This window comes from Ctenopharyngodon idella, chromosome 20 (assembly GCF_019924925.1).
Source record: "Ctenopharyngodon idella isolate HZGC_01 chromosome 20, HZGC01, whole genome shotgun sequence".
Classification (NCBI taxonomy): domain Eukaryota; kingdom Metazoa; phylum Chordata; class Actinopteri; order Cypriniformes; family Xenocyprididae; genus Ctenopharyngodon; species Ctenopharyngodon idella.
Window position 1 is genome coordinate 27,925,144 of NC_067239.1, and position 27,883 is coordinate 27,953,026.

The 27,883-nt window shown below is 36.6% G+C and overlaps 1 protein-coding gene across 2 annotated transcripts; it reads right to left on the reverse strand.

Moving 5' to 3' along the window:
* Positions 1 to 113: 113 nt before the first annotated feature.
* mfsd2b (MFSD2 lysolipid transporter B, sphingolipid) lies at positions 114 to 27,857 on the reverse strand. Of its 2 annotated transcripts, XM_051875388.1 has the most exons (15): positions 27,766 to 27,857; positions 27,164 to 27,323; positions 18,987 to 19,112; positions 16,923 to 17,047; positions 13,332 to 13,455; positions 9,481 to 9,559; positions 9,105 to 9,286; positions 7,455 to 7,545; positions 5,802 to 5,923; positions 5,328 to 5,411; positions 5,008 to 5,091; positions 3,689 to 3,798; positions 2,563 to 2,706; positions 2,204 to 2,380; positions 114 to 670 (listed from the first exon to the last, which is right to left on the reverse strand). In XM_051875388.1, exons 2-15 carry the CDS (start codon positions 27,314 to 27,316, stop codon positions 619 to 621), a joined length of 1,653 nt encoding a protein of 550 aa, XP_051731348.1. In that variant the 5' UTR covers positions 27,317 to 27,323; positions 27,766 to 27,857; the 3' UTR covers positions 114 to 618. The 2 variants fall into 2 exon arrangements, with proteins under 2 accessions (XP_051731348.1, XP_051731347.1); XM_051875387.1 differs by lacking the exon at positions 27,766 to 27,857 and having other exon boundaries at positions 27,164 to 27,436.
* Between the last annotated feature and the right edge of the window lie 26 nt (positions 27,858 to 27,883).

Genomic DNA, 27,883 nt, shown 5'->3' on the forward strand with positions numbered 1-27,883 from the left:
ATGCACATGAACCACCCAATAGCACCTTAATACTTTTTTCATTACCTGATTATTATTTATAGTATTATAAAAAATAATTTTAGTAAATCTAAAGATTGCTTTGGGGTTATTTTTAACAACATACTGTACACACACACACACACACACACACACACATATATATATATATATATATATATATACAGATAAATGCATGAACTACATTAATTTATCCAAATAATATTCAATACTTTTATTATCATTATTCTATATTTTAATTTTATTGAAGCATCATTGAAATATGTTAAAGCTACGTGAACCAGCACAATTTTTTTATTAATCCTGGAATCAAGTCATTTAATAATATTTATAATCACTATAACAACTTGGAACAATATATTATCAGTATATTTTCCCTCAGGAAATCCTCATATATAATGATATATAGTCCATTCATGTGTATAAATTAGATATATGTGGCTATATGTTCATGTGAAAATACAGAAACGGACTGAATACAGAAACAAACTGAAATGTTTACATTAAAACATAATATATATATCTCACACAGTGTAATATACACTAACACAACTCATCCCAGCACTGGGCTAGAATATCAGGATCTGCTGTTTGAGGATGTTACGCACTGCTCAGATCAGCTCTGAGAGATTTACAGGTAATGCTCTGGTTTCTGAAAAATAAATATATACATTTTATTATACATAATATATGAAAAATATAATATCAATATATAATCATAAATGTAAAAAATATTGTATATAATTGGTCAACTATAAAAATGTTTCTTTTTAGTATATATATATAAAAAATATATAAAATTTTGTGTGTGTATATATATATATACAAAAAATGTTTTATATATATATATAAAATACACACCAATCAGGCATAACATTATGATCACCTTCCTAATATTGTGTTGGTTCCCCTTTTGCTGCCAAAACAGCCCTGACCCGTCAAGGACTCCACTAGACCCCTGAAGGTGCCCTGTGATATCTGGCACCAAGATGTTAGCAGCAGATCCTTTAAGTCCTATAAGTTGTGAGTTGGAGCCTCCATGGATCGGACTTGTTTGTTCAGCACATCCCACAGATGCTCGATTGAATTGAGATCTGGGGAATCTGGAGGCCAAGTCAACACCTCAAACTCACTGTTGTGCTCCTCAAACCATTCCTAAACCATTTTTGCTTTGTGGCAGGACGCATTATCCTGCTGAAAGAGGCCACAGCCACCAGGGAATACCGTTTCCATGAAAGGGTGTACATGGTCTGCAACAATGCTTAGGTAGGTGATGCGTGTCAAAGTAACATCCACATGGATGGCAGGACCCAAGGTTTCCCAGCAGAACATTGCCCAAAGCATCACACTGCCTCCGCTGGCTTGCCTTCTTCCCATTGCCTTCTTCCCATTCCCATTCCCTTCTTCCCTGGTGCCCTGTGTTCCCCAGGTAAACGACGCACACACACCCGGCACCACATTCTTCCATTGCTCCGTGGTCCAGTTCTGATGCTCACGTGCCCACTGTTGGCGCTTTTGGCGGTGGACAGGGGTCAGCATGGGCACCCTGACTGGTCTGCAGCTGTGCAGCCCCATACGCAACAAACTGCGATGCACTGTGTATTCTGACACCTTTCTATCAGAACCAGCATTAACTTCTTGAGCAATCTGAGCTACAGTAGCTCGTCTGTTGGATCGGACCTCACGGGCCAGCCTTCGCTCCCCACGTGCATCAATGAGCCTTGGCCGCCCATGACCCTTTCGCCGGTTCACCACTGCTCCTTCCTTGGATCACTTTTGATAGATACTGACCACTGCAGACCGGGAACACCCCACAAGAGCTGCAGTTTTGGAGATGCTCTGACCCAGTCGTCTAGCCATTAGAATTTGGCCCTTGTCAAACTCGCTCAAATCTTTACGCTTGCCCATTTTTCCTGCTTCTAACACATCAACTTTGAGGACAAAATCTTCACTTGCTGCCTAATATATCCCACCCACTAACAGGTGCCGTGATGAAGAGATAATCAGTGTTATTCACGTCACCTGTCAGTGCTCATAATGTTTTGCCTGATCGGTGTGTGTATATATATATATATATATATATATATATATATAGTGTATATACACACACACACACACACAACTGTTTAAAAGTTTGGGGTCTGTAAGATTTTTATTATTTTGGTAATATATATATATATATTACCTGAGCTCTTCCAGGGCAAATTTGTTTCGTAATCTGACGTCCTCACTAATGGGGTACACCACGAGGATCATAAGGCCTGTGGTGATACAGACCACCGGAGCAGCACCGATGAGCAATTTCAGCGTGTAGACCACTGGAGGGGGCTGTCTGCACGCTCCTGTGTCATAACCAGCAAACCTGCAACACCAACAACTATGCATTCAGCTTTTATACAATATGCTGCACAAATGTCTTCATTTACTGACTGGTTTCCAAATGACAACTGACAAACCAAAATATCAAATTGTCAATACTGCATTGTTTACACCACTGATCTGTCATGATTCATAATTTCCATAATAATGAAAGAGTGATCTCACTGTAGACAGAGCGTGGACACTCCAAGAGAAATGCCTGCAGCAAACTTTGTGAAGAAAGCATATAGGGAGTAGAAGATTGCCTCGTGTCCCTTTGAGTTGCGGTTTGCCAGTCTGAAGTCATCCACTACATCTGGTAACATTGACCTGAGCAACAGGAAACACAACACGGCAGAGGCATCATTCATCATCTCGTATTAAACATCGACATTGGTACCATAAAGCCAAATCCTCTTTGTAGACGGCACATAAAAACTGCAATTTACTCAATTGGGGCCTTTCCAATCAAGCAGAGTCTATCTTTAAAAACCAAAAAATAGCATGACCCTGACATGAAACCTGTTATTTGGAGATTGCTGGTTATTAAACCTATATATACAAAAGTTAAAGCTTGGCTGGTTAAAATAAACAAAGTTATAATACGATTTTTATGGATCACTTTGAGGCTTTTAAAGTCGGCATTAAATGGAAGTAGTGATAGTCTTTTCTTCCCTATTGTGACATGCATCCGAGTGAAGCGGCTTCTCAGACAAGAAAAAATATAGGACAGGAATTGATTTGATCACTGTGGTTTGCTATTGGTGGATCTCATGTGAGTGACAGTTTGTCCCGCCCTCATACCAGTAAATATCAGAGAAGAGATGTCACTGCACAAAAGAAGATATTCTGAAGAATGTCGGTAACCAAACAGTTTCTGATCTCCATTGACTTCCATAGTATTTTTACTATGGAAGTCAATGGGGGCCAGCAACTCTATAGTTCCCATTCAGTCGGTCACGTACGACGTACGTCTCCGTTCCCTCCTTCAGGGAACGAGGGTTACCTTTGTAACCGAGACGTTACCCACATTCTTTAAAATGTCTTTCTTTATGTTCAACAGAAGAAAGAACTTAGGTTTACAACGACTTGAGTAAATAATGAGAGAATTTTCATTTTTGGGTGAACTATCCCTTTAAATGCATGACAAACTATATTTATACTACACTTTGAAGAAAATGCTGCCTTTTTCATTGCCACTGCAAAAAATGATCTATGCATTCTGTACTTTAAAACAAAAAACACGAAGTATTGGATGCATATTCTTTGTTTATCCATAATGTAGCATTATATTTGGTTTTGGAAGACTCACCATGGTAACAAGAGAGAAGCAGCCACACTAAGCCCAGACGATACGGCCACAACATATGCCACTATCAGATTAGGGATGAACACCAGCATCACCGTGAACGGCATGATCCACTGCACAGATGACAATTTAAAAGACGTCACTGAATGTTACCCAACGTACATATGCATTAAACAATTTAAAAGGTGCAATGAATATGATTTTCACCTCCAGAAATGAATAATGCATTTGATAAACATTTTAAAATGACTCCAGTTATATCAGTGTTCTAGAAAAGGTCATTTATTCTATACAAGACTGGTTTCCCCACATGGTGGCTGCAATGCTGAGATCACATGACCAGCTGAATACTTATGATTTTGATTAGGCCACTATTATCAGACACTTTAAGAATAAACACTGCTATATGACACACTATATAGTAAAATTACCTAATAATTGCTGTTTATAATATGGTAGTATCCTTTGATCATTTATAATGCTATTAAAGCTAAAGATCTACTGAATAAAGAGTCATCCAAATCACTGATTAAAGAGTTAGTTCACCCAAAAATGAAAATTAATATAATATACTCACCCTCAAGCCATCCTAGATGTATATGACTTTCTTCTTTCAGCCAAACACAAGCGGAGTAATATTAATAAATACCCTTGCTCTTCCAAGCTTTATAATGGGAGTGAATGGTACCCGAGATTTTGAAGCCCCAAAAAACGCATCCATTCATCATAAAAGTAATCCATACTTTCCAGCGGGTTAATAAAGGTCTTCTGAAGTGAAGCAATGCATTTTTGTAAGAAAAATATCCATATTTATGAAGAGGATAGAGCAAAACAAAATGCCGGTCATGAATTAGAAGTCTAAAATGAGAAATTTTAAAGTAAAATGTCGGAGGATTTTGATATAAGAGAAGAGGAGCTTCGTCCTACGTCGGGTCAGAGGTCACCCTTCCACTGGAACTCGACTTTCTCTTGAACACATGTATGCCTGTTGCCAGAAGCCAGTGATTATAGATTATAGTTAAGTTTTAAATATGGATATTTTTCTTACAAAAACCCATCACTTCACTTCAGAATGCATTTATTATCCCACTGGTATCATATGGATTACTTTTATGATGGATGGATGCACTTTTTGGAGCTTCAAAAACTCGGGCACCATTCACTCCCATTGTAAAGCTTGGATATTATTTAATATAACTGCAATTGTGTTTGGCTGAAAGAAGAAAGTCATAAACACCTTAAGGGTGAGTAAATTATGGGATCATTTTCTTTTGGGGTGAACTACCCCTTTAAGAAAAAACACTTAATAAAGTAACAGTTACTGTTATGCCGCAGAACGCTGCTGTCTTCTTCCCAAACTTCTCAAGAAACCACTGCCAAAATGGAATACTCACTGCTGCCGACATCTGGGAAGATATAGAAATTCAGTCACATATTCATTTTTCCCAAGATACTGACACACATTAGAGAATTATAGAGAGCTTTGTCTTCATTTACAAAGTAACTAAACAAACAAGAGGTGACAGTATGATGAGGAGTTCCAGTGGCAGGTCTATTGAAATGGATATGGCATCAACAATATCTGTTTACTGAATAACGTTTATAGTGGTGTCAGCTTTTCATGTCTTCATCAGGTACTCACCAGAATAGTCAAAACAATGTTCTGAAAGTGATCACGAAGTTCCACCGCATACGTGCAGAACAGCACAAAGTTACTTTGTATCATCTGCAGAAGGAGACAGCGGCAAATGAGAGTTCTAATGATGTCATTAATTAATCCAGCCCAGACCACTGTGATTAAAGGAATAGCTCACGCAAGGATGAAAGTTTTAGACTTTCATGTTCCATCGGAAAAATAGCCTACGGGTTTGGAATGACATGAGGGCGAGTAAATAATGACAGAATTTTCATTTTTGAGTGAACTATTCCTTTAAGAAAACCTGAAGGCTACATTCTGGGAATGTATTCAGAGTTTCAAACATGATGAAACTGTATATGTGGCTAATAAATATAATTATTCAGTTACATACTTTCTTTCAAACAACGAACAACTGAACACATTGTGCACACTGAATTAACTGCTCTAGAACGACATACTGGAGGGAAAGCGTGTTACCTGAATGGCCACAGAAATGAAAAGGAAAGCTGCCGTCAGAGTGAGGTAAGACCCGTGCTTCATGACCAAAATAAAGCCCTTATGGAAAGGAATGGCTTTGTCCGTTTTAGGAGCGTAGGGATCTAAAAATGCAGAAAAGTGGAGAAAACACAAACATTAGACGTTTTCTAAGGTACAGTGACACTATTATGACACATTTAAAGGAAAAGTTCACCCCCCCTCCCCCCCAAAAAATATATTTCAGTAGAACACAAAAAGATATTTTAGACGCAATAGCTATGCTGCAGTTTTCCATATTATTAAAGAGGGAAAAGCACTGCATCTGAAATCGAATACTTCCCTAATATATAATAGTATGTGACAAACAGTGCGCCAAAAGAGTAGTATGTCTGAATACATAGTATTCGAAAAACGGTATGCGAAAAGTCCCTTTATGACCTTCTACTTTTGCCGAGATTCTAAAGTGCGCATACGATGGACACTTTGCTATCCCATGAGGCCACGGGAGGGGATTTAAGAATGGAAGAGAAGCGACAACTGACACTGGTAGGTCACATGACAGTAACAACATGGCGAATGTAGTATGTCCATAATAATATGAATAATAATATGAATTTCATTGATAGTACCTATAGTCATACTACGTAGAACATACTTTTTTAATGGTCACGAAGTACGTTCACATTCAAATGTAGTACCTACTCAGTACGCGACTCTTCTGAAGCCATACAGTAGCTTTGTGTGAGGCACAAACTGAAATTTAAGTTAGTATTCACTTATATAATATATATTTATAAATATAATATGCACTTGCATAGCACATATGCCACATTTGAATATAAGTGAATGGATTTTGGTCTGTTTTGTTTTGTTCACACAAAGCTATCATATACATTACGCTTCAAAAATTTGGGTTTATAAAAGTATTGTCTAATACTTTTATTCAACAAGGATGCATTAAATTGTTCATAAGTGACAGTAAAGACTTTTATACAAAACATGTATACAAAAGTTTTCTATTTCAAACAAATTATGTTCTTTTGTACTTTCTATTTGTCAAAGAATCCTGAAAAAATGCATCACGAGTTCCACAAAAAGCAGCACAATTGTTTTAAAAAAGGATAACAACAAGAAATGTTTCTTGATCAGCAAATCTGCATATTAGAATGATTTCTGAAGGATCATGTGACACTGAAGACTGGAGTAATGATGCTGAAAATTCAGCTTTGATCACAAGAATAAATTATATTTTAAAATATATTAAAATAGAAAAAATATTTAAAATTGTAATATATTTCACAATATTATAGTTTTTACTGTATTTTTTTATCAAATAAATTTAGCTTTGGTGAGCAATAGAGACTTTCTTTAAAAGTAAAAAATCTCAAACCCCAAACTTTTGAATGGTAGTGTATCTTAAGAAAACATGTGATATGTATAGCTCAAAAATCATATGGACTACTGTTTTGGTGTGTTTAATAGAGATCAACAACTCCAAACGTCTTCTCTTAGACTGTATAGAAGAGAGCAGAGTGTATCTTCTCTTGTATTCCACGGAAGAAAGCCATTTGGAAATGTTAATTTTTTGGGGTGAACTAAGCAAACTTTTTCATTCGGATGCGGTGGCAAAACAAATGCATGCCACATGCTTACCATCTCTCTCTTTGACTCCCAGAAACATGACCACTGTACAAACCAGAAACAGCCCTCCGATCACTCCGGCAGCTATCATGTACACTTCCTTCTGTAAAGAGAAACAGACCGTGAGAGGTGATGGAAAACAGTCCTGTCAACACATTTAATTCTGTCTTGAATACATCTTAATCTTTGGTTGTAGTTTTATTCCAGTACATGGGTGTCATGTTCCACATTCATTGCATCTATTTGGGTGTATCTGCTGATTCAGACTTCGTACTGTACAGTCTTTTAAATTTTAGTGAGCTCAAATTAGGTGCAACCCCAGAAAAGAGGAACTTTTCAATCTATTTCCCCCAAACAGGAACTGCTCTGCCCTAAACAACCTCAGGATTGTTTGCTATTTTTCCACGGACCATGGCAAGCACTTCATTATTGTTCCAGATCAAAAGAGCCGTTTCAGAGTATTTGGCTGGCACCCCCAACCATCTCACCGCCTTTCAGCCTGGCCACAGAAGAATGTGCAATGACACGGTGCGTGGTGGATTCAGCCCAGCCGCCTCAGAGAGCTTTAACCAGAGAGACGCTCTACAGTCCAGCTCCAAATAGCTGTGGCCCTTCATGGTTCTCCATCATGGCTTTCCACTATGGAACCCTCAGCCACATCCACAAGCCAAGCCTGTCGGTTCACTCACAAGTCGGTTTTGACTGACATGGAGCTCAGTGGCTCTTGGCCCAAAATAGAGTTAAACTGGCCCCTAAACAAGCACATTTATTTATTGATTCTGAGGACTGATGAATATAAATCGTTCCTCTGAAGGTCAAGCTCTAGAAATCCACACCTAATCAGGTTTTGGAGAGTTTATGGTTCGATGGTACTTGATGATTTCAGGGAAAAAGCCTTTTTTTTTTTCTTTCTTTTTTTTTTTCCTGCAAAGCAGTTTTCCTTCAGGTCAGTCCTATTTTCATAATCAAAAAAATCTGTTTAAATGTCCAATGTATTATCTTGTCCTTTTAACAGTTAAGGGGTTTTCCCGTGACTGACAGCGCTAGTCAAAGCATTTGTCAGTTGCGTCTTCTTCTGTGTTCACAACAGTTCAGTCTTTTCAATGTAAAAGTCTTCGCTACTGACTGACACACTCATAAAGACATTCTTTGCGCCATCTAATGGCGTAATAATGTAACTTCTGTTGCTGTTCAAGGTCAGGGACTCTTTTTTTCTGGCAGAAGGAAGGCTTTTAGTGACAGTTTACTTCATGAAAGTTGCATTGATACATATTTTTGGCTTTAATATTTGTATTGTGTGGTAACCGTTTTATAAAAGCAATAAGGTACTCGAGGCTAGTGCTGTATCGTGAATAAGTCACAGCTGAAGGGGTTGCAGGCTTAACAACACCTTTCAGCTGTGACTTATTCATGATACAGCACAGCCTCTCGTACCTCATTGCTTACACATATATATATATATATATATATATATATATATATATATATATTAGTAATGAACATTACAAAATGCAATAAAGTTTGTGAATTTTTTAATAAACAGTACTATAAAGTGTTGTATAAAATGTATAAAAATAATGCTAGAGAAATTTAGAGCCAAAGGAACTGTATTAAATGCAGTGGATCACTTTTAGGTCAAACAACCGTGACTGTGACACATACAGCATGAGACAGGAAGTCCTGTGATAGCGCCAGGGATCTGATGATCTCTGTTCCGCTGCTGTTTCCCAGGTGACCAGTCGTCAGGTTCCGATGCGGACAGTGCTTCAGTGTGTGTGCGCTCGCTACAATCTGACCCTGAATGGCGGCACCGACCAGCGTACCAAGCACCTCCACCGTCATACCTGAACACATGCATGCAGAAAATTGGTAATTCATTATTTACATTTGAAACCACTTCCAAACATATACAGTTCTCAACATAAGCACTTGGCAAGCATTTATTTTAGGATTATTGGAGCACAATGAAATCAGATTAGTTAATATTCTAGAACACAGGTTTAAAGATGAACACTGTTGTCTGTAGCTGTAAGCTTACGGTAAGCTGTAGCAGAGTCTCTCTCTCGCTGGTCGGTGCTCAAGAACATGGTCAGGGCGGAATAAGGCACATGGAAACACTGCAAGAAAGATTAAGAATAAAACAAGACAGTGATTAAGATGGAAATTCTGCATTTCAAACATACTATAAGTGTGTTCGACTTGAAGCGGCACTGCGCTGACCGATTGGTGTATGACATCAAAGCATCACAAGAGCGATTAGAGAGCAGACGGCTCCTTATATTCATATCTATGTGGCTTCGTATGCGTGGTTGATGTCATACACTGATCACTTTAAATCGAACACACTGTCTATATGCAAACTTCTATTCTGAACAACCCTGAGCAATTATTTTTAAAGGGGTAGTTGATTATGATTTCACTTTTTTAACTTTAGTTAGTGTGTAATGTTGCTGTTTGAGCATAAACAACATCTGCAAAGCTACGACACTCAAAGTTCAGTGCAAAGGGAGATATTTTCTTTTACAGAATTCTCTGTTTAAGGACTACAACAAACAGCTGGTAGGGACTACAACGAGCTTCTTCCTGGGTTAGTGACATCACTAACCCTAAAATTTACATAAACCCTGCCCCTGCAAACATTCAACAAAGGGGGCGAGGCCATGTTGGGCTGCTTTAGAGAAGAGGAAGAGTTGTTGTTGTAGAGTGTTGTTCCCATGCCGTCATTTTACGCCGGACTGCTTCACAAACGAGGGACAATTCAGCGCTGGATTTGCACAAAATATTAACATGACGGCACATGCTAGTCGATGAGTTGAATCAACTCCAGAACAACTACATACATTTATCTACTAACTGTTTAGAAATGTCCAGATGCATTCTAAAAGTTGTAACTTCTTCCTGAGTCTCTCTCAATCAGTGTCCGACTCTGGTTTGAACAATGTAAGGCTGAACACCGTTACTGACAATCCTCATTTTGGCTGCGTGAGATTCTCCAGCTTTGTTGCTGTTGAGCAACCGAAGCGTGAGCTGTTAAAGCTCCGCTCTCTTCTGGAAAGCGGGTCGGGAGCAGCAGCTCATTTGCATTTAAAGGGACACACACAAAAATGGCGTGTTTTTGCTCACACCCAAATAGAGGCGAAATTTGACAAGCTTTAATAAATGATCTGTGGGGTATTTTGAACTGAAACTTCACAGACACATTCTGGGGACACCAGAGACTTGTATTACATCTTGTGAAAGGGAATTTTATTAATAATGATTAATAATAACATTATCAATAATAGTCAAAATAATAATAATAATAATAATAATAATAATAATAATAATAATAATAAAATCTTAATGTTTGCAATTGTCTTCAGTATCTGTTTTATAAAAGGAGATAACACTGAAATGTTAATTTCATATGACAATGCAATACATTATTGTGCAATGAAAATACAATAATTTCAATTTAAATAAAAGTACAACAGAATAAAATAAATATAAATAAACATAAAAATGTGCTGGATGTGAAAAAAAATCTCAATATTAAATCAGTGAATTAAATTTTACCACATTAGACACATTTTATGTTACCTGCAGAAGATGAAGGAGGGTAAAAACATTATATTTAGTGTAAAATTTCAAGTGTTTTCAGTGGTTCTTTGCAGCACTTTAGGTTGAGCAAAGATTCATTTTTAGCTGTTTTATAACTTCTTCAAACCAGTGTTTTGGTTTCTAGGTTTTTTTTAAAGCAGCAGTACATTATGGTTAAGAACGAGATAATAAAAAGTTTTCATGGAAGTTAAATAGGACCACCTATGGTTCAGGCAATAAAATTATTTTTGGTTGTAATTGGAAGCTTTATTTTTAAGATTAAAGAAATTATGGAGTGTTCTGTACGATGATGATCTAAAAAAAGGCGAGCAAAATGATGAGTGATCCAAAATTCTGAGCATATACATTTATCAGCGGTTTCAAAACCACTCATCTTTACCGTTTACATTATGTTGTATTATAAATCTCAGAAATAGCCAACTTACACGCTCATAAATCAGTGCTATTCATTTTAAGAACAACATTTTCTATGTACTTATAAATGTGCGGTACAAAATCAATATTTACTAAACCTTCCTCAGACATGCTTGCATGTTGCATTGGTGTGCACTACTGTCAGTTTTATCTTTTCTAATTCTCACGAAAGCCAAGTCAGCACTGCGGCAGACCAACGGCCACCAAAATAAATGTAACTACAGAGTGCTTCTCCAGCAGTGCTTCTGTTTCTTAAGAGTCCCCCATATTGTCCATTTGACTTCCATTAAGGGTTTTGATTCTGAGTAGCTGGAAGATTTGTTTATTTAAACATAAACCAAAGCCTAATTATGAAAAACTGTCTAATTAGAATCATGTAAACTACCGGTACGACAATCTTATACATGCACACTGGAAGCAGCTGGTGTTTCTCAGCTTTGTGCTTACAGACAATGAAGAACGCTAAAAGAGGAAAGCAGCATTTATCCTCTCTGGTGGTTTCGGTCAGGTTGTACCATGTATTTATCAAGTAGTTAGAATGACTTTTCATTACAGCGTAGACTGATGCGGTCAGAGCGGCTTCCCCACTCCGGCACTTACTGGCGGGTTTTACGGAGGACAGTATATGCCAAGCCATAGTAACAAAGGATAGAAACACAAATAAATCATGGAAAACTCCATGCAGAGATCAGAGAGGTTGGGCTATAACCACGCTAACTTTTGTTGACAAGCATTTTTAGCAAGATTAAATTTACTTGAGAAGTAACACTGCATAAGATACACTACCCTTCAAAAGTTTGGGGTCAGCAGGATTTAAAAAAAAAAGAAATTCATAATTTTATTCAGCAAGAAAAAATGCTGTTCTTTTAAATTTTCTGTTCATCAACAAATCCTGAAAAAATGTATCACAGCAAAAATATTAAGCAGCACAACTGTTTTCAACATTGATAATTATAAGAAATGTTTCTTGAGCAGCAAATCAGCATATTAGAATCATTTCTGAAGGATCATGTGACACTGAAGACTGGAGTAATGATGCTAAAAAAATTAAGCTTTGACATCACAGGAATAAATTACATTTTAAAATATATTAATAGAAAACACGTTATTAAAAGTGCATTAAGTCACAAAACAGACACTGCTCCCCAGGAGGCTTTCTGTGCGTGCGCTCCGAGTTGGAGCCGAACGCGGACACACATTTTGGAGAGTTTTCACATAAACACAGCGGATTATGTTTTAAGTAAACTCACATGTGTGTAACAGTATATTGGATCAGTGCAGCTCTTAAAGTGACAGAAGCCTAATAAACCTGCTGCAGTCTGTCATTAATGACAATCAAACAACAAATGACAAAGGAAAGTCACTCACTGATCTTGACTGAATAACTTAAGTAGCTTTAATAAGGATTAGTCTCTATTTAATGTGTACAGTAAGACTTTGCAGTGTTATTTAATATTTTTTGTTGTAGGCTATTATCTGAATTCCACTGTTAGTACATCTTCCCGAAAAACTTAAAACACTTTTTAGTTCTGTTGTATTTATTATTTATTTATTTGTCTGTTTTGTTTGTAATTAGTTTCTTTGTTCTTACTGTATTGCTGACCGTTTACTGAACTTGTGTATGTATTTTGAGGACTTTTCTTACATTAGTTAACCTAGTAGTTTTTACTGAAGTATCGATAATTGTGAAATTTCAGATATTTAAAATTACTCATATCTTGAAACAAGACTTTCATCATATCGCCCACCAAATAATCGTGATTTCAATATTGACCAAAAACAATCCTGCTTATGATTTTTGATATAATCGAGCAGCCCTGCATTAAACTACATTACAACTTTAAGAACATCAAAGCAAATATGCTGGATACTTACTGTGATGAGAGTTTGGTAGAGACAGTAGAAGCCCAGATACCAGATGAACCTCCCATTGGTAAAAGGTGGAACAAACCAAAGGTAAAAGTAAGAGACCACCACAAATGGAGTGCAGCCCACCATCCTAGAAGAGAAAATGACACAAAGGGTTTAATGAAATTAAGTGTAAAAAGACAATGCCTATTGTTTGTTATTTAGTGGTAGTGAGATATCAATGTCCAATTTTACAACATTAAATAGATAAATAGATTATTAGATCATCTGAGTATGATAATGAGTATGCACATGATTCAAAATGTGAAGGAGAAAACATGTTTTTGAGACATTATATCTAGCAAAATTAGTTTGAAATAATCAAGGTAAGTCATCTGAGCACAGGAAGTGCTACAAGGGAACTAAATAACATTGTCTTCAATTGATGTCTTGTGGTTTACCCAATCTCCCATTTTAGCCTCTGTACTAATCAATATTACCTAAAAAGAGCAGCTTGAGTATCATCTTAAAGCTACAGTGCACATTTATAGAAGATTTGTGTATCTGCCAATGTTGTCTCCCTTTGTAAGGATGCTACAGCAGACTGTAGGAATGATCATGGAATAAACACTGGATCGCACACTGACAGTCTTAATCTGACGAAGTCGTCTTTACAGGCTGAAGCAGGACGTGGGGAACGTGTTGGCCATATATAATTCATACTGATTCAGTAGCATAGCATTATGGTAGAGGCAGTCAGCTGGAGGGTGGAGAGGATTTCAAATACTACAGCTGAATGTGCATTTTCTCAGTGATTTATCTCCATATATCAGCTAAATTATGAAGGGAATATATTCTACACTTTGTAGATTTTTTAAAGTACAATTTATTCATGGATTCCTGAAGCAAAGGCAAGAAACATACTTTATGTACAGTAAGTATGCAAATGCAGATGTGAATGTTTGGCCAACGGATTGAGATAGATAGATAGATAGATAGATAGATAGATAGACAGACAGACAGACAGACAGACAGATAGATAGATAGATAGATAGATAGATAGATAGACAGATTTAAATGTTTTTTTTGTAATATTTTAGTGTGAGTTCTTTTTTTTTTTTCTTCATTAAAAAGAATCGGTTCACAGGAGTCATTTTCCATGAATCAAACATCACGGCTCACACTGTTCATTGTTGTGTGCAGGAAACATTGGCACACACTCTGACGAGAAGAAATCTGATGAAACCGCAAATGAACACACACAAAGCTTTCACAACTGCAGATTTGTCACATTTTTTTATCACAGTCTATAGCCCTGTTTCCTCCCTTTGACTCAGGAGCGAGACTTGTCCCACAGTAAGCAACCGTTTGCTGAATGCTGAATTCAGGTTGTTGGCTTTCATCCTAAATTACGTGACCTTGTCAACTCTAGAACTATCACAACCCTGTTCCTGTAAAGAAAACCTCAATGTTTGGTCAGGTCCTTTCTAAGCAGGTTTACCCTGGACACACTGACCTCTGTGCCACACTGCTTTTCACTTTCACAGAGGATAAACAACTGTGAGCAAACAAGCAACACAGAGAACAGGGAGGTAAAGAGAGTGGCCAATTCTGGCACAGTCCAGATGCCACTACTGCAGCGTGGAGCAACCTCTGTGTGCCCTGCTGATTGTTCAGCCACACAAAGGAGCCACCGTACAGGAAAGAGAGAGCAGGACAGACGGGTTCGTGTGAATGGAGAGAGCCAGACTGTATGTAAGGTGCTGAATGATGTGAGACGACCTGATATTTTAACTCTGAGAGTAAGTAACCTGAGGGAAATAATGCACATGCATGTAGTGATATATATTATATATATATATATACACATATATATATATATATATATATATATTCCTAAAACTATATTATTCCTAAAACTTTGTTTATTTTGAGATTTAAAAAAATTACTATATTTTTCATGTGTTCTCTGGACTTTTGGGCCCCACTGTACATAAACCCACAATTACTCACACGAAAAAGTACAATAAAACATGATAAATTATATATATATATATATATATATAAATAAATAAAATAATTAAATAAATAAATGGAGTACTGATGTGTTAAAAATTATAATATATAATATTTGTTAATAAGTTTTTAAAGAAAGTAATTAAAGCATTGCCCAAAAATGCATAAAAATAATAAAAGAAAAAAGATGGGTTTTTTTCTTCTATAAATCAGCTTGCTTACATCTTCCCTGTCTCTGGAACAGACTTTATTTTTTTGTGGTATTGCATAATTTCTTTGTACGTCAAAGAAAGAGATTTAGATTTAAGTGTCCGGTAAATGTTAGGAACTGCACGGAGCTTCCAAACATTAACTGAGAGTTAAAAGAGGAAAATAAACCTGTACTTTAAGAATATCACTGATTACATACTGTAACTAAAAACACAGAAACATCAGAGAAGAAATTTCAAGAGTTTTTGCATAATGCCGACAGGATGAGTGATATAGCGGAATTCCCCCTTATAAGAGAGAATGTAGAATCTGTAAATCAACATGTTGTCTTTGTGTTGTTGGCACGGCTTTAGCATAATAAACACTGAGATACACCAGAAGACCCACATGGGCATGGCTGAGATGTTCCGCAGTGATTCTCTGAAAACAATCCCTAACTACTTCCTCTCAGACACTATGATGTCACATCAGAGTGTAATGAGAACTTCCTGTCAGATACTCACATCTTGGGCATGTCGTCACTTTAATCCCTTGAGACGTCCACATGCACATTTTAAGAAGCCTTCAACCTTCAGAATCTATTACCCATGATGCTGTGCAGAAAATTCCACCAATCAGAGAGTCAAAAAGAGCAAAACGCGCCAAAAGAGCTCTTTAGCTCCGCCCACTCCCATGAAGCACTGCAAACAACGTAACCAGGTTACTTAAATACTTAAATATTTGCCTATTTTGCAAATGAACTTATGATATATTGCTTTTATATATACAATCAACATTTGTAAATGAGTAGCTTTATATTTCTCCATCGTTTTTAATTCGATTATGCTGTTCGCAATGCTTCATGGGATTGTAGTTCTTTCCCTCACTAAAGCCGTTAAGTACACAGTCTTGTACCTTTGTCTTTTTGTCCGATTTTCCAAAACTTTTTTGCTTCAAATCAAAGTTCATAATGTTATGATTCACCTCGTAGCTGATTGGCTTAGTTCATGGCTTATAATGCTTAAACAAAGACTTTTTTAAATCCCTATGGCAAAGACGAATAAAAAAAAATTCTTCCAGAACCAGCACTGCTGAAAGAGTGGGTGGAACTAATGCACTCCATTGAAAACTACTGTTATAAATTGGCTCAAAATATCAAACATGTTTGAAATTCCTCAACTGAATGGAATCGGATTCTGTGCCCATTATTTTCTGTGAAATTTTTAAACTCTGGCTCTGACTTTCGGTGTTAATATTTGAACATTCTTGACTTTCTCAACAGAAAGCAATACATAAAAATGTTTTAACATGAATGACATGCCTTTAGTACGAGAAAAACATAGTTGCACTTTCAAAAACACACTGTACATTCAATAGTTCAAAAAATTGAGTTCTCATACATACGCCACTCACCATGGCATGAGTCGTCCAATCTTTGTCCATTTACTCTTAGTAATGAAGAATCCCACAATGGGGTCAGTAACTGCCCCCCAAGCCTTACCGACGAACAACACCATGGAGGCCTGGAACGGGTTAATCTGTCAGGAGAAGAGAAAGTGAACATCTACATTTATGGAAATCCAACTCGATTTGTTATTCAGACTGTAAGGTTTTTGCAAATCAGAACAAGAGCAGAATCATTAACACAGGTTAAATTATTTTTGGCTTCTCTTTCAATTAATCAAATAAGTAATAGGGTGCTATTCTGTGATTAATATGCTCTGTTAAGATCATATCTTCAAGTATTATAACACAGTAAAATAGCAACTACATATTTTCCATTTTACGAAACCTTTTGAGTCTTAAAAACTAAGAAATGCAATTTTCTTGAAACTACATAAAAACCGATGCCAGACCAACATATTTTGTCCCAAGTAGTCAAAAAGAGTTGTCTGACCAAAGAATTTCATATTGCTGAAATGTTAAGGGTTTGCGAGTTCCCAGCATGCATTGCACCATGAATAAATTATGTGTTTACTGTTATAGAATATATATATTTTTTGCTGTTTAATGACTTCATTAAAATAATGTTATTTTAACATTATTGTTAGTTATTTGTTGTGTTGTGATGTGATGTAAAGAGCTTATCTTTTCACATTTGTTGATTGTTTGAAGTTTGTGTGTCAAGTGTTGAGGCCTACAGTATGTTTAACTATTTAAAATTATATTCTGGATATCTTTGATTGACTGTTCTTCTTCACAAAGATAGCATAGTTCACTTAACATATGAAGTATTCTATAAGTCTGTATACTATATTTGACTATTATAACAACAAATTAAAGGTGCAATATGTAATATTTTCTGTCCGCTAGAGGTCGCTAGAGACCTATTCAAAACAAAGGCGTAGCTTGATGACGCCAAATTTGAGCGCGGAATCTTGGGACATGTGGTCTTCATCTCGCAGCCGGTGGAAAACATTTGGGATAGGACGCGGGAAGAAATCATGTTCATGGATGCTATTATTAACGTTACTGTAGTATGAAGCAGAGCGGGACCGAGTTGAACGAGGCCGTTGGAGCAGCGGAACTTTATTTATGCCGCAGTCGCCGGCGCTGCTTCCGCTTTTCCGGTCATGAGTATGAGGTAACACAGCTCTGATTATCATATTAGATACATTTGAGTGTGTTGAAAATGATGCTATAACGTTACTCTGAGCGTTCGCTCGGTGGCTGTTATGAGACACTTGTTGCACGCTTCAGTAAGCTAGATCGATTTTAAAATATCATATTAAATGCTGGATGGCTTGTGTTGATAAATGTCATGCAATTAATTTTAAAACGTATTGTATGATAGAGAAAATGCTGTATTACTGTTACTAAAAATAAAGCTGCATCTGATTATGTTATGTTAGCTACTTGACAAAATAGGGTTTTTCTCTGAGGCATGGTAAGGCATGGTACTCGCAAAAAATCAAGAAAATTTGATTTAAACAATAAGACTAAACGTGTTAAGCTATATAACAATAATTAGTTTTCTGTCTATAAATATATCGAAACATTTGTTCCCTTGTCTATTAAAACATGTAAATATTAAAGCGTCTTTGCTGTTTCCATGGTTTCTACAAAATAAAACCAGAAACCGAGGATAACGCGGGTACGACGCAATTGACAGGCGACTCCTCACACGTCCCGGAGCAATTTTCTCATGATTTACAAATAGTTGCAAACATTTGGGATATTGTAAGTACTCAAGTGAACAAAATATATAACACTGGCCTAGTGGTTTTTAGATATTTTACTGCAAAATTCTTACATATTGCACCTTTAATGTATTGTGTTACTAAATGAAAATTTGCTCAACGAAAAATTGTTGTCTTGACAAGTTCATTGGCTGAATGAGGCATTCTGCATTTAGTGAATGAACAAATTCAAACTGACAAAACAAAGACGTATCAAGTTGCCTTGGATTTTTAAGTTTTCTCAATTTATTTTTTACAGTGTGGTTTAATATTTTATTAAAATACATAGAGATCTCACCTGTGCAATGTCAAGTAGATATATCTGAAGGAAAAAAGCTGTTGCGCTCCCGGCGACCTGATTCGGTGCCCCTCCGATGGCGAAGCATAGTTTGCTACATACAGTGAGCTTCTGATCCAGATGAGTCTGGAAAAAAAAAGTCTTGGTGTCAGAAAATAATATTCAACTATCACAAATACTGTTTATTCTAGAGTTCAAGACCATCCTGTGTTTCTAAGGTTAAATTTTCGACCTGATATTTAAAATAGCAGAGCCATAAAAATCACCATTAGTATGCAAATATGCATTTTGAACGGCAGACTAAACAGAGTTAAATCCTCAAATAATGTGCTGTTAATTATATCATGGTGTTTCCACCTTGTCATTTTCAATTTCTTTTTCTTCAAAGTAATTCATGTCGATTTGATGTAGTCAGTCAGTACTTGATTAGAGGTGTGTGGAGTTCTTTTATTGAGGTTTCTGGGTGATAATCACAGCATCTGTCTTTGTGCTGTCGGTTCAGAGTTTCTCTTTTCTCCATTATGTGGGCGGGATAGTTTGAAGGGTCCTCAGCGCGAGACCCTTCAAAACCACAGGAAATATTTAATCCAGATGCTTCCAGTACTGTGAGTGACAAGGTATTTGATCACAGAGAACACCCTTATAATAAAGCTTCTTCAAAGCTTCCTTTAAAGAACGATTTTCACTGCATGAGTTTCTCAAGTTGCTATATGGTTCTTTAAAGATTAAAAAGTCTGTAAAAATAGGGCCCAATGTACTGTGAATATTAAGGAATTTTCCGTTTTGATTTTTCACAGGTTTTTTCCTTGTATTTTGAATTACACATTATATTGTGTTGTTTTTTAGGGTTAAAGATGTAATATGTAATATTTTCTGTCCGCTAGAGGTCACTAGAGGCCTATTCAAAACAAAGGCTTAGCTTGATGACGCCAAGTTGGAGCGCGGCATCTTGGGACATGCGGTCTTCACCTCAACAGCCGGTGGAAAAGAATTGGGATAGGACTCAGGAAGAAATCATGTTCATGGATGCGATTATTAACGTTACTGTAGTATGAAGCAGAGCAGGACCAAGTGTTGTGGGAGCTGAACGAGGCCGCTGGAGCGATTGTTAACGAGAGACGAATGCAACACACGCCGCGAGCAGCAGAACTTTTATTATGCCACAGTCGCCGCCGCCGCTTCCGCTTTTTTCCGGTCATGAGTGTGAGGTAACACAGCTCTGTTTATCATATTAGATACATTTGAGTGTGTTGAAAATGTTATAACGTTACTCTGAGCGTTCGCTCGGTAGCTGTTATGAGACACTTGTTGCACGCTGCAGTAAGCTAGATCGATTTTAGAATATCATATTAATAAATGCTGGATGGCTTGTGTTGATAAATGGCGAATTAATCTTAAAACGTATTGTGTGATGGAGAAAATGCTGTATTATTGTTACTAAAAATAAAGCTGCATCTGATTATGCTATGTTAGCTACTTCACAAAATAGTGTTTTTTTCTGAGGCATGGTAAAGCATGGTTTTAAAAAAACCATGCTTAAACAATAAGACTAAACGTGTTAAGCTATATAACAATTAGTTTTCTCTCTATAAATATATCAAAACAGTTGTTCCCTTGTCTATTAAAATATGTAAATATTAAAGCCTCTTTGGTGTTTCCATGGTTTCTACAAAACAACCGAGTGTAATGCGGATATGACGCAGCCCGGAGCCTTGGTTAAAATTGCAATTTTCTCACGATTTACAAATAGTTGCAAACATTTGGGATATTGTAAGTACTCAAGTGAACAAAATATATAACACTGGCCTAGTGGTTTTTGGATATTTTACTGCAAAATTCTTACATATTGCACCTTTAAAGGGAATGACCATAAACTTGGAACTTTCTGTTTCTATGTTTTACTATTATTCCAATTAAGTTATGAAATCATTATTTATGAATGTTCTCTGATTGTTCAAAACATCAAGTTAAAAAAAAAACAAAACAAAAAAATTCTTGGTTATGCAAATGTTAATTTTTTTTGCAAACATTATGGAAATGTTACTTTTGAGTAGCACTTTATTTTATAAAGTGCCCCATGTACATTCTATAATAGTTATTACAACAACTGGGTATAATAACTAGGTACTAACCCTGAACCTACCCCTAAACCTAACCTTAACCCACGTAGTTACATTATATACACTGTAAGTGCACATACTGTAAAATAAAGTGCAACCTACTTTTGAATGTTCTCTGAACATTCTAAAACAAGTAAACATTTAAAATACGTTAGATGAACGTCCAACTAAAACATTTCAGAAAAAAAAAAAAACATTCCATGAAGGATGTATATATAATGTTATTAAAAGACCATGACTTTGAACAAGCGTTCTATTAACGTTACTGGAATAATGTTTGTTCATAAATTTGAGAGAACTTTGCTGGAACAGTTCTAAGAACGTTCCCTGTTAGCTGGGGTGTAGATCCTTTAAAGGAATCGTTTATCCCAAAATGAAGAAATAAAGTTGAAAATAAACTGATTTGGAATGACACGAGAGTGAGTAAATGATAAAGAATTTCCATTTTTAGTGAAACTATTCCTTAAAAAATGAAACCACATCATTAAAATGCACTTGCCATTCAAAGGGACCCGGCCATGACACAATGGACACAACATGACTTCTCATTACCGCACATGTATTTTGAGTGCTTTCTGAATGTAAAGCGTTTCACACATTAAAAAAGACACTCATCCCTTGGAAAGCTCTGTGGATAAGGCAGAGTAAATGTGTGTTTTTGAGGGTGTGTATGTCCGCAAATGTGCGGTGTGTGAGTAGAAAACGGAGGGGAGATCCTTTCAACACATAAAAGAGAAGTCAAACCGCCGCTTAGAGCCATATATTTCCGAGACAGATCTTGGAGACAGTCAGACAGACATTTGGTGCTGAAAATACTACAGAAGTCAAACACTCCTCTTTGAATTGTTAACTCATTCATCCGCTCTATCAAAGCCGGTGTCTGGCGTCTCCAAGCCAACGTGCACTCTGGGTACCCTCGCAAAATAACAACCACAGAGGGCAGGACCGATCGCTCTTCAAAAGACGCTGTAATTAACTCTCCGATTTTCTCCCTGCCATTCTTAACTTCACCATGATGAAAAAAAAATGAATGACTTCTGAAATCACAATTTAGGAGGTGGAGATGTAATTATTCAGATAACACAAGAAAATGAAAAGATTGGAGAGTTCAGCCCTGTCTATTTAATCTAAATTCCCATGCTTCTTTGAACAACAATTATTCCTCTAAAGAAGGAAAAGTAAGAGGATTTGATGGTACTAACGTGTGAAATGAATCAGGAAGATTGGTGCTTAGACTCGAAACAGATACTGTACTAATTCTGCTTTATCTGTTAAGCATCACTATTGAACATACTGTGATCTGAACAAACCTAACCAAGTAGAAAATCTTGTTATGTTGTGGAAAGAAAAAAAAGAGAAAATAAAATAAAATAAAACAGTTTCTTAATTAGTATTTTTGTCTAGTTTTTTGGTGAAAAAAAAAAATATCTCAACACTCTTAAAACAAATATACTTGAGAAGCAGAACTGTGTAAGATAAATAAAAACTGGTTTTGAGTTTTATTTTTAACACATTGGCAAATAGTTTTTTTCTTGTTTTAAAGCATAACCCTCACTATAGCTTTTAAATTGAGTTATTGTTTAGATATTAATTAGTGCTGTCAAATCAATTAATCACGATTAATCGCATCTAATATATATTTTTCTAAATATATAATATGTGACCCTGGACCACAAAACCAGTCATAAGTCGCACAGGTATATTTGTAGCAATAGCCAACAATACATTGTATGCGTCAAAATTATAAATTTTTCTTTTATGCCAAAAATCATTAGGATATTAAGTAAAGATCATGTTCCATTAATATATTTTATAAATTTCCTACCGTAAATATATCAAAAAAATATTTTTGTGAGTGGATATGCATTGCTAAAGACTTCATTTGGACAACTTTTCTCAGTATTGTGATTTTTTTTTGCACCCTCAGATTCCAGGTTTTCAAATAGTTGTATCTTAGCCAAATATTGTCCTATCCTAATAAACCATACATCAGTGGAAAGCTTATTTATTCAGCTCAATTTCAAAAAATTGACCCTTATGACTGGTTTTGTGGTCCAGGGTCATATATGTGTGTGCGTGTGTACAGAAATATCAGAAATATAATTTTCAGCATCATTACTCTAGTCTTCAGTGTCACATGATTCTTTGAAATCAATGAATTTGAAATCATTGTTTGTCACAATGTAAAAAAGTCTTTACTGTTACTTTTGATCACTTTTGGCTTCTTGTGGGTTCTACTGACATGGAATGGTAGACAACCATCATAAAACACCCTAGCAACTGCAAAACACACCCTGGCGACCATCCACAACATTATAGCATCATGGATTGCTCAAATTCTTACAATGTTTATTTTTGTTGCTGTTATCATGATAGACACAAACAGGAAGTCATTGAGTTAAGACACAAAATGTCTAACTTCCTCACAGATTGAAAACAGCAAAATCATGATAGCAGCACTAAAGTGTGGGAAGACAGAGTAAATATGCAGTTGACATGAGGACCAACGTTTCCTTTTGGGATTTTGCAAATCTCACAAAGCTTGTCAAGAACACAACTGGGACATTTTTCACCCCAAAATCTAAATAAAAAATTATTATTATTTTAATATATACACTCACTGGCCACTTTATTAGGTTGCTAGTACTGGGTTGGACCCCCTTTTGCCTTCAGAACTGCCTTAATTCTTTGTGGCATAGATTTAAGGAGGTGCTGGAAACATTCCTCAGAGATTTTGTTCCATACAGACATGATAGCATCACACAGTTGCTGCAGATTTGTCGGTTGCACATCCATGATGCGAATCTCCCTTTCCTCCACATCCCAAATGTGCTCTAGCGGATTGAGATCTGGTGACTGTGGAGGCCATATGAGTTTAGTGAACTCTCTGTCATGTTCAAGAAACCAGTTTGAGATGATTTGAGTTTTGTGACATGGCGCGTTATCCTGCTGGAAGTAGCCATTGGAAGATGGGGACACTGTGGTCATAAAGGGATGGACATGGTCAGTAACAATACTCAGGTAGGCTGTGGTGTTTAAACAATGCTCAATTGGTACTGAGGGAACCAAAGTGTGCCAAGAAAATATCCCCAAACCATTACACCACCGGTGTAATTGATACAAGGCAGGATGGATCCAAGCTTTCATGTTGTTTACACCAAATTCTGACCCTAACATCTGAATGTCGCAGCAGAAATCGAGACTCATGAGATGTTTTTCCAATCTTCCATTGTCTAAATTTAGTCAGCCTGTGCAAACTGTAGCCTCAGTTTCCTGTTCTTAGCTGGCGGTGTGTCTTCTGCTGCTGTAGCTCATCTGCTTCAAGGTTTGACGTGTGGTGTGTTTAGAGATGCTCTTCTGCAGACCTCGTTGTAATGAGTGGTTATTTGAGTTACTGTTGCCTTGCTATCCGCTCAAACCACTCTGACCATTGTCCTCTGACCTCTGGCATCAACAAGACCATTCTCTGTAAACCCTAAAGATGGTTGTGTGTGAAAATCCCAGTAGATCAGCAGTTTCTAAAATACTTAGAGCAGCCCGTCAGGCACCAACAACCATGCCACTTTCAAAGTTAAATCACCCATCTTCCTCTTTCATTTGAACTTCAGTAGATCGTCTTGATCATGTCTACATGCCTAAATGCACTTTTTAGTTGCTGCCATGTGCCATGTTGCAGATTAGATATTTGCATTAACAAGCAGGTGTGCTTAATAAAGTGGCCAGTGAGTATATATATATATATATATATATATATACATATTCATTATGACTCCATGATTTTTGTGAGATTCAACTGAACTAAAACTCTTTGTGCTTAGCCTACTTTCTCACAGTTGCTACTCTAAGCTGATTTTCACTGTGTATGTTTGCGTGAGGATGAATCTGGATGACATAATGAAGGGTTTAAGGCTTCTGCCCAGCGGGATTTAAAAATGCATTTTATCATTACACTTGCAAGGTCGAATTCACCCTGGACTTTCACCTCCAATCTGAATGCGATTTTTTTCTTTTGTAGAGAGTGTGAAAAACAATATCAAGCTCTCAAAACCCAGACTGGCAAGTGTAGCAATAATTTTTTCATGATTGTTGAGGCAAATGTTCTCTGATGGAGTCTCAGTAGATTCAGACTGCACGCAAGAACCGGTACATCGGCCTGTACAAACATGCCTGACAGCCGAGTTAACCATAGTAACAGTAAACGCTCTTTATTGAGATATTCACACTACACTGTAAAAATGATTTTTCAAACTTGTACATAAAACAAATATTACTGTTTTACAAGAAAATACTATTTCAGTTTTTCTACTTCAAAATGTCATGTTTAATTCAATGTGTTACTTGCAATTTCTTTGTAATCGTACATGAAATTTACTAGCAATTATTGTTTCTGCACCAAATGTTTTGCAGTGTATGGTGATCACATGACACAAGAAAGATCCATACCAAAATCCATAGTAAATCTCACAAAAAGTTTGAAAAGTAATACAGTTTTCTTGAGGCAGCCTTTACAAAACTTTTGTAGCGGTACAGTGATTGTATTAGGTAATACCATGGTACTTTAACATATACCATAGTACTAAATGATTACCATAATCATGCTACATGATATTCACAAGCTGTGGTTCACAATACTGTGGGATAGTTCACCCAAAAATGAAAATTCAAACCTGTATAAATGTCTTTGTTCTGCTGAACACAAAGCAAGATTAATAATGTTTGTAACCAAGCAGATCTCGGCCAACAATAACAACCATAGTATTTGTTTTCCTACTATGGTAGTCAATGGGGGACGAGATCTGCTTGGTTACAAACATTCTTCCAAATATATTCCTTTATGTTCAGCAAAACAAAGAAATTCATACAGGTTTGGAACAACTTGAGGGGGAGTAAATGATAAAAGAATTTTCATTTTTGTGTGAACTATCCCTTTAAGACACAGTATAATAAAGGTATTACCATTGTAACATTTCCACTTCAAATCTTTAACCTTCCACTACGAGAGTCTCCATCTTTCCTTTTTGTGGCGGCGTGTGTGAGAACAAGAGCTCCATTAGTGTGTTTTCCATACATTATTGACACACGACTACCATTTTCCCCTCGACCAGAGGGTCAGCGCAGAAGAACAGCACAGACTTTATTTCACTTGACAGATCATCCCTGACATATTTTTTTTCCATGGATGAAGGTCATATTGCTTCCAGATCTGGAGGTACAATGTCTACAAATATTATTCTATCTTTTGAGTAGAATAAAATGGCAATATTTGTTGTCCGACTGCATTTACTTGTCAAAGAACAAGCAAGCAACCTCTCAGTCAAAATCAAAATATCTCCAAAAACTCTAAAAAGGCAAATATCCATATACTTAAGCTATTAAAAAGACTCTGGGTATAAACAACTTGTGATAATGACAAGGAAAAGCTTTTCATTTACTTTCAATGCACATTATATCTATTTCTAACTCAGCTGATAATACACTGAAGTCTGTGGCATGTGAAAGGAATTCAGTTCTGATTACAGAAGTGATTTTTGACTGGTGCAATGGTTAAACTCAAATGTAATTTTGTAATACACAACTTAAAAATACAGTTTGTGTCTTTACAGCAGTATGTACTTGTGGGTTTTACTGTCTGCCTATCAGTGCTACGCCTAAACAGCCTTTGGGCATGTGTGTTGGTAAAGCATCCACACAAACATTCCATGTGCTCATTAAAAAATGCCATTCCACATACTTCCATAACGTACAGATGCAGAAATGTTCAGTCCAGTATCATAACAAAAATACGTATATATTTGCACCTGTTCCCCCCTACTGAGTGTTCATCAACTCCACGGTGTGCAATGCAGTTGATACTGTTATTTATACCTTAACCTGACACTCAAAATTAATTAATTTGTGCAACCCAGTGTAGACAGGCTGAATCAGTCATATAATATTATTTTTGACTTGAACAGTAATTTATATAAATTTAGATCGCAAGCTAAAGACACTGCAGATTGCACATAACTCACAGTTTAACACGAAAAAAAAAAAAAAATTTGTGTCATATTGCCTTACCTGTGGTGGTACCTTGGTGAAAGCAGGTTCAGAGTGCTTCATCATGAGTTTATCCCCTGATGTGACCCGGGCTTTCTCCCCCTTGGCCATGGCACCTGATGTGACGGGTACAGAGACAGCAGCTGAACTCTCTACAGCTGTGCCTGCGTCCATTCACATACTGCAGCAGCGAGAGAATGGGCAGGGTTAGCTACAGAGGCCACATGCACAGATGCTTCCCAGCTGTCACTCACAGACATGAGCCAATCAGAGCTCTCGCTCTACCAAAACAAGCTGCTTACCTGAACCTGATAGCCTACATTCCTATGCTGTCACAATGACACTAAAACACTAAATAAACACATATGCAAAAGTAAGAGTTAACTTAGAATTTAATAAAATACTAAAATATCTAATGGCCACTTTTCCAGCAGAAGAACTTTTAGTATTTAGTAATATAATGTAAATAATTTGTTTTCCATGCATTTTTTGTATAAAGCAACATATTAATTCGACTTAATAAATATTGAGTGCACATACACTAACAAAATGTACAGACAGACAGATAGATAGATGGATAGATAGACAAATAGATAGATAGATAGATAGATAGATAGTCTAACCTGAGTGATGCGGTGAGCTGCGCATCTGCTGCAGCGGTGGATGAACTGCGGGGTTCATTCCATCACACACATTCTGCAGCAGCACGTTCAATAGTAGTAATCACAAACAAGTATGCGC